The 14,497-nt window shown below is 50.6% G+C and overlaps 1 protein-coding gene across 1 annotated transcript; it reads right to left on the reverse strand.

Moving 5' to 3' along the window:
- Positions 1-1,379: 1,379 nt before the first annotated feature.
- On the reverse strand, positions 1,380-14,147 carry Chrna3 (cholinergic receptor nicotinic alpha 3 subunit). The gene is made up of 6 exons (XM_006971570.4): positions 13,972-14,147; positions 11,612-11,751; positions 11,462-11,506; positions 9,474-9,583; positions 4,050-5,061; positions 1,380-1,621 (listed from the first exon to the last, which is right to left on the reverse strand). The coding sequence occupies exons 1-6, from the start codon at positions 14,033-14,035 to the stop codon at positions 1,493-1,495; spliced, it is 1,500 nt and encodes a 499-aa protein (XP_006971632.1). The 5' UTR covers positions 14,036-14,147; the 3' UTR covers positions 1,380-1,492.
- Between the last annotated feature and the right edge of the window lie 350 nt (positions 14,148-14,497).

The raw sequence follows: 14,497 nt of genomic DNA on the forward strand, positions 1-14,497 counted from the left end.
TGTGCCGCCACCACCCAGCTATGTTTCTTAGTGAGGGAATGGTAATAAAATCTGGTTTGATGTAAATTGCTTGTTAGCTATCTTAGTTTGTATAAATTGCTCATCTCTTAGATCACCATTACTGTTAGGATATTTTTAGGCCAAGAAATTTCATAGAACTCTTCCTTTTGACTTATTGAAATATGAGCCACAGTGAATTGCAACTGTCAGGTTTTATTTTGCATAGAGAAAAAAACACAACTAGTGAGAATACTCAAATGGTCTCTGTGAATTATCTCTATCAGTTGTGGGTCAGGTCCAGAAGTGGAATACAGGAAACTCGGTTTGTTCAAATCAGCTCCTTAAGCAGAACCAATTCCGATGACGTCCTACATTCCGGGCATCCCCACAGCTGAGGTGGGAGGCTTGCTGTTAGCATCCAGTGGGCAGAAGCCACAGGGCTGCCGAAGTCCACATCTCACACCCCCAGCAGAACTCTGGAGCGCAAAGCCTTGTGCCTGCTCTGACGGCCCCTCCTGTGGTCTGGATGGCTCCCTACAGCTCCCATGTACAATACTGTTTGGGAGGTTCTTAGGTCCTGGGGTCATGCCCTCATGAATGGAATTAGTACTCTTGTAAACGACTCCAAAAAGACTAGCCCTTCCAGCCACGGGAAGACACACTGGAAGGTCTGTTTCATAAGGAAGACTCCTCCCTAGACAGTCTTGCTGGTGCCTTGACCTTAGGCTTCTCAGGCTCCTAAACTATAAGAATAACTTTGTGTCTAAGTTGTCCTGTTTGTGGGATTTTTGTTGTTTTGAGATAGCATTTCACTATGCAGTTCTGGCTGGTGGGGAACTCACTATCTAGACCAGGCTGGCCTCAAATTCTCAGAGATCCCACCGGTCTCTGTCTCTGCCTCCTGAGTGCTGGGATTAAAGCCATGCAGGGCTCTACAGGATGTTTTCCTAAATTAGCAACGTAAACAGACTAGGGTAGTTTATTAACAGTGAGTGTGAGAGCGGGTGTAATTACTCAGGGTCTGATCATGTGCGATTTAGCAGCAACACAAACACTGAAATGGACCACCAGCCCTTGGACTTGGGAAAGACAGGAAGAAACAAGAACTGTGGGGCACCTGCTGAAATAGTCTGTAATTCCAGGAGATTAACGGACTAAAGGAATGAGGAAATCTATAGAGATACTGAGCTAATGGATTTAGTATTTGTGAATAGGAAGTTTTTCTATCTAGTTAAGTTTCAACCACAAGAAAAGGAGCCTTTGACATGTTCTATCAGCAAGGCTAGTTAAATGTTCATTTATCCATAGTAAATAACTGGACATTTTTCTTCTACTTTTTTTTTTTTTTTTTTTTTTGCCAAAAATCAAGATGAGTTGAAAATAACTAACCCTTTAACTAGCAAACTTAAAGCTGGTGACTGGATACTGTCGTGCTATTGAGAAGGTGCCCCCGAGTCAGTACGGGGGAACCTCGCTGGACAGAGTTCACAATTTATGTGTCATCTCTGGCCATCAAGGGCTGTAGAAATAATCCCGCCGTCCCTAAAATGCACACCAGGATGAAAACCCAGAGGAAGATTCGGTCAATCACCATGGCAACATACTTCCAATCATCTTGAATCTGAAAAACAAACACAATGAAAGAAAACAACGTGAAGGGAAGGTCAGTTTTCAGTGTTAAGTCATGTTATGGTAGAGAAGCCATTTTATTTCATAGACAGGGAATCTTTTCTTATTGATGTGATCTGAGGAAATCTGTGGTGATGGCTAAAAATGATTGTCAACTTGACAGGATCCAGCATCCCCTAGGAGACAAGCCACTGAGCATGCTCAAGAAGGGTTATCGAGATTAGGCTAGCCTCTGGAGGTGACTATGAGGGACGATCTAGATTGATGAAGGTGGAAAGGCCCAGCTCAACTGTGGGCGGCATCACTCCATGTGCTAGGGTCCTAGACAGCATCAAATTGACCTGTGGCATTCATCTCTCTGCTTTCTGACTGTGGATACAGGGTGACCAGCTGCCTCACGCTCCTGGCGCCATGCCTTCTCCACACGATGGACCATTTTCCCTGGAGCGGTAAGCCCAAATAAACACCCTCAAGATGCTTCTTATCAGGCAGATGGCTGAGAAGCACTGAGACAGTGACCAACCTCAGATTTCATGTCGTGGGGAAACAGGTATAAAATATGGGCCACGTTAGTTCAAATGAGATTTTTTTTTTCCTTTTGAGGCAAGGTCTGGTCTTCATGTCTAAACAGTTTAGGTTGGCCTCATTGATCATCCTTTACGGCCTCCTGAGGGCTGTGATTATAGGTATGTACCACCACTCAGAAGTGTGTGTGTGTGTGTGTGTGTGTGTGTGTGTGTGTGTGTGTGTGTGTATCTCCTAATTTTTTTCTAAATTAAATTCCAATATTAAAGCTCGCATGCCTCTACAGGAGGGTCCGGAGCCTTTGTTAGAATGGAGACTACAATCCAACATCATTTGACATTGTTTCAAAGTGCTTGTTCATTTCTAGTTTGGGATACTAATTTCTGTTTAACGTCTGTTCCAAAGTGAAGTAAAGTGAGCCCGACATTTTTCTTTCTCACTATGCCCTTTCAAAATGCCCACCTGACCAAATATCATCTTCATCTGTAAGGCTAAGCAAGCTAAACTGCAGACATAATGGCTGGCACTAGCGTAAAGGATGGGAGAAAGAGCAAGCATAATTATAGATAATGAGCTTCAATTTAGGCTTGAAACAGGAAGGAGAATCTATGGTAATTAAACTCGAAGACAATTCAGAAAGCAAAGAAACCACAATTGAGTTGAGAGAGCGCCCATGAGTCAACTGATCTTGAAGCAATAATCACATCATGAAGAAGCAGCGTGTAATTTTATAATTCAATTAAACACACTGAAATGGGGCTGGGAGATGTGGTTCTTATTTCACCATTATAAGCTTGAGTAAATGTGTCCTTTCGGTGACACCATGAAAGTCACAGTCATGGCAAAGTTAGAATCATAATGCCCTGTTTGACATGGTACTGTATTGGAATACCCAAGACTTGTCTGTAAGCATTTCAAGTCCCCAGCCTGTGCATCACCCACCACAACGCCACTCCCAAGACTCTGCGAGGCAGCGGGGAGAAAATGGGTGGAGATAAACTTTGGTTTTAATCCAGCTCTGCTCCTTTCTAGGTATAAGAATCTGGATAAGGGGCTGGAGAGATAACTCAGCAATTAAGAGCACTGGCTGCTCTTCCAGAGGGCCCGGGTTCAATTCCCAGCACCCGCATGGGAGCTCACAACTGTCTGTAACTACAGTTCCAGGAGATCTAACACCCTCACACAGACATACATGCAAGCAAAACACCATTGTACATTAAAAAAATAATAATCTTTAAAAAAAAAAAACGAGTAAATTTCATCTCCCTCGGTCTCAATGTCCTCATCTGAAAAATGGGGATAAAAATAGTGCAACCTCAGGGGTTGCTTCTGTGACTCCTTAATGAATGCTACTTTTAATATTAATGTTGACTTAAGAAGTGTCCTTCTTCCTGTATAAATCTGAGACTGGATACAATGACGACAAAGCCTGGAATCCCACTACTGGAGGAACTGAGACAGTACAATTGTGAGTTCAAGGATGGCCTGGACTACAAGTGAGGTAACAAAGATATCCAAGGACATCTAACTGGCCTGAACAAGCTGTTGACTCAAGAGGCTAATTTCTTTTTGAAAAATTTTCTCATATCTGAGAAGAATAAATTAAATTTTAAATGAGTGTGTGTGTGTGTGTGTGTGTGTGTGTGTGTGTGTGTGTATGTGTGTGTGTGTGGTTATTGGAGGAGACCAAAGGAGGGTGTTGGATTCCCTGGAGTTAGAGTTATGGGCATTGTGAGCCATCTGATAAGGGTGCTAGGAACCAAGTTTGTATCCTCCCCAAGAGCTGCAAGTGATCTTACCTGCTGGCCATCTCTCCAGCCCCCAAGAGTCGAATTTCCTAACTCTGTCCTATGCATCGGCTCACAAAGAAGCCATAATAAAAGCCACGTATTTACCTCTTTGGCTACATTCTGTGCTTTCATGTTTTCAGCAATATACTTCACACTTTGGATGGCTTCTTTGATTTCCGGGGAGAGGGCGGAGAGGGACAACACGGCATCGACAGACTCGGAACTTGAGCTTCTCGTGAGATTAGCGCTGAAGTTCGAGATTTTTACCCTGCGGTGGTGGCAGGAGCCGCACGACCCATCTTGGCACGGGTAGCCTTCCTTGCAGCTTTTGGAGTCTGCGCGGTTGAAGCAGTTCAGGTTTGAGAGCTCAGCACTGTAGAAGGTCCTCGGCTTCTGAGCATCTCCCTCGCTGCTGGTCGGCCTCGTCATAAACATGACCCTGGGGAGCAGGTTCAGGAACACAGCCTTGACCCACGCGGGCATCGTGTGTGTGGTTGGAGTTCTGTAGTGCACATTGAGCACGAAGACCGTGATGACGATGGACAGGGTGACGAAGATCATGGTGAAGAGGAGGTACTCCCCGATCAGGGGGATGACCAGCGAGGTGGAAGGGATGGTCTCGGTGATCACTAGGAGAAAGACGGTCAGAGAGAGGAGCACGGAGATGCAGAGCGTCACCTTCTCTCCACAGTCCGAGGGCAGGTAGAAGACGAGCACCGTGAGGAAGGAGATGAGCAAGCAGGGGATGATGAGGTTGATGGTGTAGAACAGCGGCAGCCGGCGGATGTACAGCGAGTACGTGATGTCTTGGTAGATCTCCTCGCAGCAGTTGTACTTGATCTCGTGTTTGTAGCCCGGGGCTTTGATGATGGCCCACTCGCCGCTTTCCCAGTAGTCCTTGAGGTTCATGGAGGAGCCGATGAGGACCAGGTCGACCTTTGCCTTGTCGTAGGACCAGGAGCCGAACTTCATGGTGCAATTTTGGTAGTCGAATGGGAAGTAGGTCACATCAATTTTGCATGAGCTCTTAAAGATGGCCGGGGGGATCCAAGTCACTTCTCCTGTGTACTTGAGGAGAGCTTTGGTCTTGCCATCCACCTGGAAATCCCCATCGGCACTGTGAAGGCACCATGGGGCACACGACTCATGATCACCACCATATGGTCACCCAGCCAGGCTTCCCACGAGGCCACCGGGGCAATAACAAGTGATGATTTGTAAAACAGTGGGATATGGGAGGTCCAAGGACCACAAGGGGTCGCTGGGTCAACTGCTCCACTCTCCAGTGGAGATACTGAGGCCTAAGCCTCCCCAGCTCATGCTCTGCCACCCTGGTTATTCACCCTCCCACCTCTCCTAACACGTGGTTTGCCACACTTGTCACCCCCACTCTAGAGTCTCCCAGGACATTCTCACCACCTCTGGAACCTCCCCCATCACACACCGCCAGGCTGGTCATATCACCAGGACATTCTCACCACCTCTGGAACCTCCCCCATCACACACCGCCAGGCTGGTCATATCACCAGGACATTCTCACCACCTCTGGAACCTCCCCCATCACACACCGCCAGGCTGGTCATATCACCAGGACATTCTCACCACCTCTGGAACCTCCCCATCACACACCGCCAGGCTGGTCATATCACCAGGACATTCTCACCACCTCTGGAACCTCCCCATCACACACCGCCACACTGGTCATATCACCAGGACATTCCACCATGTACAATTCCCAGGTTGATGTTTATAGAGACTCCTAAGTGCCAAAAATGGGCCCCCACTACTGCTCTGAATTTACGATGACGACATGAACATTGTCCTGAAGGTAGGTGTTTCAGCAGCCTTTGGGGATGTTAGCAGGCAGGACCTTGTTAGCATCCCTTTATTCAGTCTCCACTGGGTGCCTGATGCATCTGTGAAAGCCCACAGCAGACCAGACATGGCTTCATGTGTCAGCCATGTGCAGATGCTGTGAAACACACCCTTGCAAGGAAGCTCATCCCCTCCCCTCAGGTCCCAGTCTACCACCGCCCCCTCCTCCAGTTCAACCTCTGCCCCCTCCAGTTCTGCCTCTGCCCCCCCTCCAGTTCTACCACCGACAGCCCCCCTCCTAACATTGTTCTCCAATAAAAAACCATGTTTTCTGATTTCACTGAACACACTTGCAGATGGAACTCAGCAAACTCGCCTCTTCGCTTCCCTGTCTCCGTTACCCCATGTTCCTACTCTCTTAGCCGTGTGCACCCAGCTTTCTGTCTGTACAGATAACTCCGTTTTCTGAGACGCATCCTGTTAGTGTTCATAAACTCGGGTCTTAGCAGCACCGATGACACTCTCAGTTCCCTGTAGGACTTGCATTCAGCATTCCATCTCTGTGGCCAGCGGAAGCTATCTGACTGAGGTCACTTGACTCTCACTGAAGGATTTCTTCCTTTGTAGATAAGGACATGCTACCTACTGTAGCACACGCTACACTCAAACCCACCATCCTTCTCCCTTAGCCTCCTGACTGCTGGGATTACAGATGTGCACCACCATGCCTGGCTCACTGAAGACTCTCGACATCTGGAGCCAGCTCCTTGGGTGTTGTCAGTATTTTACTCTTTTCGGGGGGGCCTGCCACCCAGCTCCCAAATAAATCACACCCAGAGGCTTATTTTTTTTTTTTTAGGTTTTTCGAGACAGGGTTTCTCTGTGTAGCTTTGCACCTCTCCTGGAACTCACTTGGTAGCCCAGGCTGGCCTCGAACTCACAGAGATCCGCCTGGCTCTGCCTCCCAAGTGCTGGGATTAAAGGCGTGCGCCACCACCGCCCGGCTCAGAGGCTTATTCTTAATTATGACTGCCTGGCCTTAGCTTGGCTTAGTTGTTAGCCAGCTTTCCTTAACTTTAAATTATCCTGTCTACCTTTAGCCTCTGGGCTTTTCCCGTTCTCTTACTTCCATAAATCTTACTCTTACTCTGTGGCTTGCTGGTTGTGTAGCTGGGTGGCTGGCCCCTGATGTCCTCCCCTTCTCTGGCTCCTCCTCTGGCTGCTAGTTCCTCCTTCTTTCTCCCAGATTTCTCCTTTTATTTATCCTCTCTGCCTGCCAGCCCCACCTATCCTTTCTCCTGCTTCACTACTGGCCGTTCAGTTCTTTATTAGACCATCAGGTGTTTTAGACAGGCACAGTAACACAGCTTCACAGAGTTAAACAAATGCAACATAAACAAAAGTAACACACCTTACAATAACATTCTACTACACCTGGGTCTCTTAGCTTGCAGTAGTGGGGGGCGTTCATGGTTTCCATGCCCCTTTTCGTGGCCCTGTGAAAAGGAGTCCAATTCTAACCATTGGGGGATGACCTGGTATTGCTGTTGGAAGGCCAGGAGTGCTCTGGTGCAGCACCACTGCTGGTCTCTGTCCTTCCCACCCACACTGTTTCCACCGAGCAGGACAGCTGTTGCATGTGACAAGCCAATGCCTGAGCCCCTGCCCATGTCTGTTTCAGCTGGCTGGCTTTCCCTACGGGTTTCCAGTAGAAACTTGTGGGAATGGTGGCTGGGAAGATGGCCCAGTGGTAGAAGGACTTGCCACACAATCATGAGGACCAGAGTTTGGATTCCCCAGAACCTATCAAGTGCCAGGTAGGTGTGGCAGTCTTGGAATGCAGAGACAGGAGCTCTCCAGAGCAAGCTGGCCAGAAAGCAATGTCAGGAATTATCTCTGATTGTTCTTTGATTCACCAAGGCAGGCTCTCTCAATCAAACCTAGAGCTTACCCAGAGTTGCTCAATCAAACCCAGAGTGACGATAAGGTTGACAGTGAAGATGTGAGTGGAACAGATCAGCAAAGGTCCTTACATACAAGAGAAGATTATGTGTGGAAATGGGGCAAGGGTCGGGAAAAAATTACATTAGAAACTCGTGAAAGCTATAGATTCCTTCAGAAAAATAGGGCACCTGAGACTGCAGAACAAGCCACTGTCCACACATTCAGTGACGGTTTCAGTGGCCATGAACGTCTGCATTTGAGAGCATAGGGCAGGAGTGTCATGAGACCTGCGTACCAGCTGGGGTAGCTGCTGAATGGAGGTAACCTAGGGAGGAGAAAATGGGGTCCCCAGGCCTTAAGAGTTAGCCCTAGGGTCAGAAACATAGAAAAAAATAGCTGCCCATCAAAGAAAAAGATCATACACAGAAGATGTAGTGATACATAGCCTAGAATCCCAGCACTTGGGATAGCAAGGCAGGAGAATCATGAGTTTGAAGCTAGCCAGGGCTATACAGTGAGACCCTGTCTCAAAAAATAACAAAGACCTGACTTGACATTGAATCCTCAGCGAGGTTTCAATTGGTAGTTGAGAATTTAAAAGCATGGCAGAAGGCTGGTAATGTGGTTCAGCTGGTAAAAATGTCACCAAGTCTGGTGACCTGAGTTCTGTTCTCAGACCCCTGAACCTACATGGTGGAACCAGGAACTGGCTCTTGCATTTTCTTCTGACCTCCACATATGCTCTCTCTCTCTCTCTCTCTCTCTCTCTCTCTCTCTCTCTCTCTCTCTCTCTCTCTCTCTCTCTCTCTCCCCTCCCCTTCCCTCCCTCCCTCTTTACCTCCCTCTACTCCCACACAAACAAATAAATGTAAAAAAAAAAACAGTAAAACTTTACAGTGAGAACATACACAGGGTTGCAGAGAAATGACTGAAGTCTGGGCAGTTTTGTAGGGATCTCAGAACTCTCAACACCTCCCCCCCACCACACACACACCCCAACTGTCCTTCAGAATCACGCAGAAAAAGTTGCCCGTGGCAGGAAATGGGATGAATTGAGACAGGTAGAAATCCTCTGGGTGGCCATGCTAAAGAGCAAGGCACGTATGAAGAAGACAATTATACATTAGAAAAGACACTGCAGAGCAAAAGAGAAAATAGCTGAACCCCGGGGCAGCTACGTGTATAACGCCTCCTCTGGCTATGGTGGTCTCTAACTTAGGAACCTGGGACAGTCTCTGAGTCTGGCCCAGCCCTGCTCTTCTCCCTCAAAGAGGTCGTTACAGCCATTGTCCCATCCCTGCCACAGAGCTGGTAACTGGTGCCACATGCAAGACCCCCCCTCCATCCCAGATCCCACCACCGTACACTGGGGCCCCTCCCTGCTCCTCCAGCCTTCTACCCCACAGTGCAGCTAATGAGGTCACTTCCGCTACCCATGACATACCCTCCTGCCTCCCTGGACCTTCCCTGATGCAGTTCCCCTGTTCCAGATGTGACCTTCAAGGCCCACGTCAATGACATTCCTCCCAGCAGCTTTTCCTGGTGACCTTTCCCCTCCTCTGGCCACATGTCACTCTCTTAGGAGTCACTCAGCCACTCGGTGGCTCACTGACAAACTACGGTATCCAGTACATAACTGATACCCAGAGCCTGCAGAGTGAGCAAGCGAACAGATCCCTCTTGGAAAGGTCCAGAGAAGGCCGGTGAGCGGCTGGAGGACCCAGAGCACAGTCCGCCAGACCAAAGAGTGTGGAACAGCCACCTCCTTACTTGTTATAAAGCACGATGTCTGGTTTCCAGATCTTCTCTGCGGGGACACGCATGAACTCCACCCCTTGGTAATCGGAGGGTTTCCATTTCAGCTTGTAGTCATTCCAGATCTGGTGGAAGGAGGCAGGAGACAGTGGAAGGACCAGCCAGGCTCTCTTTCTCCTGACACTGCATCATGGTCATTATGGGGACAGCCCCCCCTTCCCCCGCTTTGGGTCACTGAGCCATTTCCCTGCTACAAACTATGTGGGCCCCAGGGAGCAACTTGGGGGCAGCAGGGCAGGCAGCTTGGGCTAAGTCTGCAGGCTGCCCCGGCCCTGGGAAGCCAGCCCTCAGGACTAGGGAGCGCAACCTTTGTCAACCAATCAGTGCCTTCTCTGATCACATTAGCCAGGGGTCAGCCTTCTGGACTTCTACCACGTCCATACATTAAACACCTATTCTTTACATACCTTGAGCTCACTCTCCAGGCCAGGGGTAGGGGGAGGAGGCTGAGGCAAGAGGGTTGTGAGTTCAAGGCCAGTTTAAGCTATATAGGGAGTTCAAGGCCATCCTGGGCTACAAATGGGAAAAGAGGGGGTTGCTCCATGAATAAAGTATTGGCTGTGTAAGCGTGAGGACTGGAGTTTGGATCCCCAGCACCTACACAATCTTCCCGTTTCATAATCCCAGGGAGGCAGAGAAGGAATCCCCGGGGTACCCTGGCTCCCTAGATCAGCAGAATCATTGAGCCAGACACATTGCTTCAATAAATGATATGATGACTGATCAGGGAAGACATCCTTTATTGATCTCTGGCCTCCAAATTCATGCACACACATGCATGCACACCCCCACACACGTGCCTTTACACATGCACATACACACCAATTATGTGGGGCTAGAGATGGAGCTCATTTGGTAGAACGCTTACTTAGTAACCACAGTTCCCTGGGCTCAGTCCTAACCACCACATAAACCAGGCATAGGGGCATATACCTGTAATCCAGTCACCAGGGAGATAAAGGTAGAAGAATCACAAGTTCAAGGTCATCCCCAACCACACAGTGAGCTTGAGGCTGGCCTGAGATACATGAGACACCTGCCCCCCATCTCAAAAAACAAAATAGTGTTTTCTAACTAAAAAGTTTCTTTTGGAATGGAGCCATGATCCTACAGGACCCTAAAAGTGCTGGGTGCGGGGCTCCAGGAGGAGGCAGGGTGGGACCATGGCCACAGAGGGAGCATGTGGGAGCACTTGGCTTGGCTTGCCAGCCTCTTGAAACAAAGGCCCTAGGAGCTGAGTTTGAGGCTGGCTGAGCCGGAAGATGGGTCACCATTAGGCTGGAGGGCCATGATGTCCCCCTACAGATCTGATCAGAGCCTCCCTGTGGAGGACTTGTGGGAACCAATCTTATTGCCTCATCCGAAGAACACCAGTGTCCCTACTCCCACCCTACCCACAATGCAACAGAACCCACTTTTGGCTTTGCAAGAGAAAGGGAGGATTAGATCGCAAGTGCCACCAGAATTAGAGGTTGGGGTTCCAGTGAGGGGCGGGGGTTTGAGTCAGGGTCTCGCTGTGTGGTCCTGACTGGCCTGGAACTCACTTTGTAGACCAAGCTGGCTTTGTTTGGTTGTTTTTTTGTTTGTTCTTTTGAGACATGGTCCCTCTACATAATCCTGGCTATCCTGGAACTTTCTATGTAAACCAGTCTGGCTCTGAACTCACAGAAATCCCCATGCCTCTGCCTTCTGAGTGCTGGGATCAACGATGTGAGCCACCACACCCAGCCTGTCCAATTTCGTCGTGGGGATATGGAGAGAATTCTCTCTCCAGGCTGTAGCTTGCCTATCTGTAACGTGAGGAGTCAGTCCTGAAGAGCAGAGAGGTGACCCTGGCTGGGGGTCCTCAGGAGTAGCGTCCAGTCTGCAGCCCCTTTGTTTCCCAGCAGCAGAGAAAGAGATTACCACCAGGGGGCAGCAGCACACAGAGCCTGCGCACGTACCTGCTTCAGCCACAGGTTGGTTTCCATGATCTGGTTTACCTCATCCTAGAAAGTGAGATCGAAGTTGACAGGTGAAGGATAAAAATAAGGCTGACTCCAGAGAGGCGCCCCTAGAACCCCAGGGCCACACCTGGTGGCTCCAGCACTTACCACCTTCACCAGCTGAGACATGGACACCTCGAACTGGATGGTGACCGGATGGGACACGTTGGCCACAGGCCGGATGATCTCGTTGTAATCTTCGAACAGGTACTGGAACAGGCGGTGTTCGGCTTCTGAGGCACTGGCCACTGAGGGAGGCATTCCTGTCAGTTCCTGGGGAAATGGTCGCTTACCTCTCTCGGCGAGAACATCCTGTCTACAGATGTCCATCTGCCAGCGTACTCTGCAAACCCAGGCTTCAGGCTAATAACGCTCCCTTTGTTAGAAGCTGGAAACCGGGGGTTCAGGAAGGACAAGAATTCTACCAGGTCATTCACTGGTTTAGAAGCCTGAGTTCTGAAGCTGGGTACACCTGGGATATATTCGAGCAAAGCATGGCTTAAACTCTCTGAACCTTGTTTTTTGTTTGTTTTTAATCGATCAAAATAAAGAATATTGTAGCGGGTGGCTGTTTGAGCCATGCCCTGAAGCACCGCCCCCAGTGAGCCGCTGTAGCTGTTACAGCTGCCTATGACCTTGAGGTACCGGCCTCTGGGGCGTGGCCACCAGGACCCCTTAAGACCTGGGATGCACCTACGCCTCCTCCTCTTGGCAACCTCGTGGTTTTGGATGCTGAGGTCTTGGACCAAGCCATTCAGCATGGGACATAGCTCAGCTTTCCCGGACCGTATGATAAACCTGCCGTGGTTGTGAGTTTACCCCCAAATAAATTCCTTTGATCGTTAAATAGACTCCGTGGATTAATCCCAATAGAGCATGCATCAATGCACCTCAAAAATGAGAGTGAAGTGCTTTGCTCGGTGGCCTGTGCCAGGCTCTCAGGAACTGTTAGCTTGATGGGACGCTCTTCAGACATCCATACTTCTGGGTGTGTTATTGCCATGTTCTTAACTTCCTCTCTCCTTCTCTCTCTTCAATTTAAGCAAAGACTACCTTTTTTTCTTTTTTAAATTTTTTTTATTACATTATGGGGGAGGGGTGCAGACCGTGGCATGTGTGTGGGGTTCAAAACTTAGCCTTCAAAATTCAGTTCTCTCCTTCCACGGTGAGGGTCCTGGGAATCAAATTCAGGTTGTCAGGCTGGGTGGTGGGCGTCTTTACCAGCTGAACCAGATACCTTTTTCTTAATAAAACTCTAACCTTTCTTTACATAAGCCACCCAGCTTTGCTTTCAATAACAACAACAACAACAATAATAATAATAATGAAAGAACTACTCAGACCTTTATTGTTACTCCAAGGAAGGTACCCCTGCTGCCCAGGTGGAACGATGACTCACCCAATTCCGGGGCGGGTACGGGGACATTCAGGGTTCCCCCAGGCCAGGAGACCCGTTTCCCACTAAGTGGGAGACTGCAGCCCCTTCCTCCATCCTCCCGCAGTCTGCAGGGCTTTGGATATGGACGTCTTAGGAGCCAAGGTGCCCACGGGTTCCTGCCAGTGGCGCCTTGACCCCAACTCCTTACCTCGGAGGCCCCTGGGCACCGTCTTTATTCACAAGCCCACCCCAGCTAAGCGAGACATCTTGGCTCAAGTGCTGGCTGCTTCCTGCTTACAGTACTGGGGTCAGTCGAGGGACAGTCTTTGGGGGAAGTGGTAACGCAACTTCTTCAGGCCGTGATTTCGGCGGGCCCCTCGCCGGAGTGCAGACTGCAATGATGCAAGCCCCAACCCCCAGTGAACGGCAGGCTCTGCCCGCCTTCGGGGGACATCGTAGCTGCGGTTCTGCCTCATCCACCAGCCATCTCGGGTCCCTGGAAGGGCTTCCTCCTAACAGACTCCTCTAAAGTCTCCGCGATGGCCTGGGAGGAACAATCACGTCGAAGGTCTCTAGGCAACGCGGTCATTGTGCAGAGACCGGAGGACCAGGACGAGAGGCTTGGTCCAACCCCAGCTCCAAACCACTCGGTACTCCTCCAGGTGGCTTTGGACAAGTCTCCAGCCTTCTTTAGCCACAGGTCTTCCCACAGTCCACAAAACCAAACGGTGGGCAGAAGGCAGATACTGGAAGCGGGGCTGCGGGTCCCTGCAGCAGGGCGACGTTCGGAACCAGGACTCGAACCTCTAACCTCTCTGAGCTCCCCACGACTCGCCGCTAACTGAGAGGCTTGGGAACAAAGGAGCGCCCAAGGGGCTCAGCGAGGTAGGGACTGGGATGCGCGCGCGCACTGTCAGAACCGTGGGACCACGCTGAGATCCAGGGCGGGTCGGCGCCTGGACTTCTATGGGGCTGGTGGCCGAAGCCGAGTGGAAAGCCGAGGCCAGGGCTGCAGCCTCGCACAGGCGACCCCCCCGGCCGCAGCCCGCCGCCCGCCCGGCCTCCGGACCCGACCGCTCCCCGCGCGTACCTGGCAGCAGCAGCAGCGGCAGCAGCAGCATCGACAGCGGCGACCGGAGCGGCGCGGCGTCCATGTCTGGAGACCGCGTGGACAGGGCGGGATCCACTCGGGTGCTGACCGCCGACGCCCAGCTGTGCCGGCGCGGGGACCGCGGGGCTCCTCCCGGCTTCTGTCGCCGAGCTCCCGCGCACCTGCGCGCCCGAAATGCACGAACCCCGGGGCCGCCGAGCGCCGCGAGCAGCCGCGGGGCGGGGAGGCCGAGGCGGGAGCTGCACCCGCCGTGGGAGGGGCGTCGGGTCCCTGCCTCGCTCTGAGCAGCCCTGGAGTCTGGAAACCTCTAGGCTAAGGACCAGACCAGGCGCGGGCACTGTCACCAGGGCAGGAAAAAAAAAGGGGCAAGTCTTTGGCCAGGGCTTGCCCGGCGTGTGCAGCTCCGAGGAGGGCTGGGGGACCACCGCAAGGCTGTGCCAGCTCTGGTGCAACTCAAAACGAGGCCGTGGAAGTTGATGTTTTTAAAGTAACTATTTTCAGCACG

The sequence above is a fragment of the Peromyscus maniculatus genome, chromosome 7, assembly GCF_049852395.1.
Source record: "Peromyscus maniculatus bairdii isolate BWxNUB_F1_BW_parent chromosome 7, HU_Pman_BW_mat_3.1, whole genome shotgun sequence".
Taxonomy (NCBI): Eukaryota; Metazoa; Chordata; class Mammalia; order Rodentia; family Cricetidae; genus Peromyscus; species Peromyscus maniculatus.